This window comes from Galeopterus variegatus, unplaced genomic scaffold, assembly GCF_000696425.1.
Source record: "Galeopterus variegatus unplaced genomic scaffold, G_variegatus-3.0.2 Scaffold1303, whole genome shotgun sequence".
NCBI classification, from domain to species: Eukaryota; Metazoa; Chordata; class Mammalia; order Dermoptera; family Cynocephalidae; genus Galeopterus; species Galeopterus variegatus.
Genome location: NW_007727414.1, coordinates 40,482 through 42,439, shown reverse-complemented (window position 1 = coordinate 42,439; position 1,958 = coordinate 40,482). Strand labels below are relative to the sequence as shown.

General features: G+C 39.1%; 1 protein-coding gene across 2 annotated transcripts in view; it reads right to left on the bottom strand.

Annotated features, from left to right (window-relative positions):
- The window catches only part of SNRNP27 (small nuclear ribonucleoprotein 27kDa (U4/U6.U5)), a 10,555-nt gene that overhangs the window by 2,353 nt on the left and 6,244 nt on the right, over positions 1 to 1,958 (bottom strand). For both annotated transcript variants that reach the window (XR_550724.1, XM_008576170.1), the window contains exon 5: positions 140 to 204. Coding sequence is in view for 1 of the 2 variants with exons in the window: in XM_008576170.1 (XP_008574392.1) it covers positions 140 to 204 (65 nt within the window). In the remaining variant the exon portion in view is untranslated. The remainder of the gene's footprint in view (positions 1 to 139; positions 205 to 1,958) is intronic.

Genomic DNA, 1,958 nt, shown 5'->3' with positions numbered 1-1,958 from the left:
ATAATACCCCATTGAAACAAGGGACAGTATGGAAAACTGCTACATTTCCTACAAACATGATTATCCCATAATAAAACTCTTTTCCAAGTATGAAAATTGACTTCATTAGTTCAAACATAATAATGGGGGTTATACATACCTGTACTTCCTCTTCTGAGACACATTTATGGCATAGGCATTTACAGAGCCATCCACCTTCTTCCCCTAGAGAAAAACAATAAACAAAAACATAGGAAGGATAATTAAATGCCTGGATCAAAGAGCTGAATCCCGTAGATACACTTACATGGCAACCTCCATTTAAGAGAAAGCCCAATGATGGAGAGAAAATGTTCAGATTCTGATGATATCCCATGAACTCCCAAGTGTTATAACTCTCTGCCCATATTTTTATAGTCAAACATAAGCAATTAATCCAATATTCAAACCAACACATATTCGTGGTATATGTATTAGGTGCAATGTATGCCAGGAAGTGGGGTAGCAGATCCTAATCTTTTGTGGTCAAAGAATCCTTTGGAATCAGATGAAAGTTGTGGATATTATCTCCAGAAAAATTTACCTTCACACAAAATTTAACTTACAACCTTGGCTTATAATATTCTAGAACCACAGTTGGAATGATCACCACTCATCTAAACCCCATTTCTTGCACATGCCTTGTAATTTTGATCTTTAAATTAAGAATCAGAATACAGAATAATAGACTCTAATATTAGGTTGTATAGTGTCACATCTTGGCCTTTCTGAATGTGACACTTACCCTCTTTTTCACTAATTCCTTTACAAGTCTTCTGATCCAGCCAACCTAATGCACAATATCCTCTTTGCCCCCATGATGTTCCTCATGCCTGAATTGTCTTCCCCACCTCCACCTAATCTTCAACTGTCTGGTTCTCATCCATCCTTCAAGGCCCAATTCTAAAGACCCAGCTGCCTCTTTTCTAACTCCTGAAGACATAAACTGTGCTCTCCTCACAGTGCCCTCCATTTTCTATTCTGCATTACTGGGATGTGTATCATGATGTTATTTCCCCTGGGAGATTGCAAGCTTCCTGATGGAGGATATATCTGAGAATCACTTTTGCATTCTCACATCCTAGGCCACTTGCAAGTGTTCAGAAAATGTTAAGTGAACATTACCAGCTAATGCCATCACACACACACACACACACACACACACACACACACACCCCTTTCCCTCTCCTTCCCCCATTATTAGTAGCATACTTATTAGATACCTGCATTAGGGCAAAAAAAGGATTCTTACAACTGGCCTAAAAGCACGCACAGGTGAGCTACATATTTGAAGTAGAGCTAAAATAAATACATTTGTACTCACTTTTCTATTCCTGTTTTCATCTATTTTCTGGGAAAACAATATTGGACAAATTACTTGAGGTATATGATTGTGACCTTCCAAGAATCGAGGTAGGCATGACTTGGAAAGACTGGCCTTGCGAAAAAAGTAAATGATGCTAACCTTTTTACTAAGATCAATTCCTAAAGCCTTATTGATTTCTGGAAACTATTTGCAGGGTTGCATATTATCGTCCCTATTCTATTTAAACATGTGCTGGAATAGAAAATTACCTATTAATAAATATAACCAAATTTTGAAACTTTCTAGAAGAATGTTAAAATAGGAACATCCCCACACTAGCCAGCTGCCAAAAAATTTTTTTAAAAAACCGAAGGGAAAATAAGTGACTACATTTGCACATGAATAGGTCCCACAATAGATCAAAGATGAAACATCACAGGATACACATTACTGAGAAACACAAATGAGCTGAGAGACTTTAGAAGTGGTAGCCATGGGCCGGCCCGTTGGCTCACTCGGGGGAGTGCGGTGCTGATAACACCAAGGCCCCGGGTTCGGATCCTATATAGGGATGGCCGGTTCGCTCACTGGCTGAGCGTGGTGCTGACAACACCAAGCCAAGGGTTAAGATCCC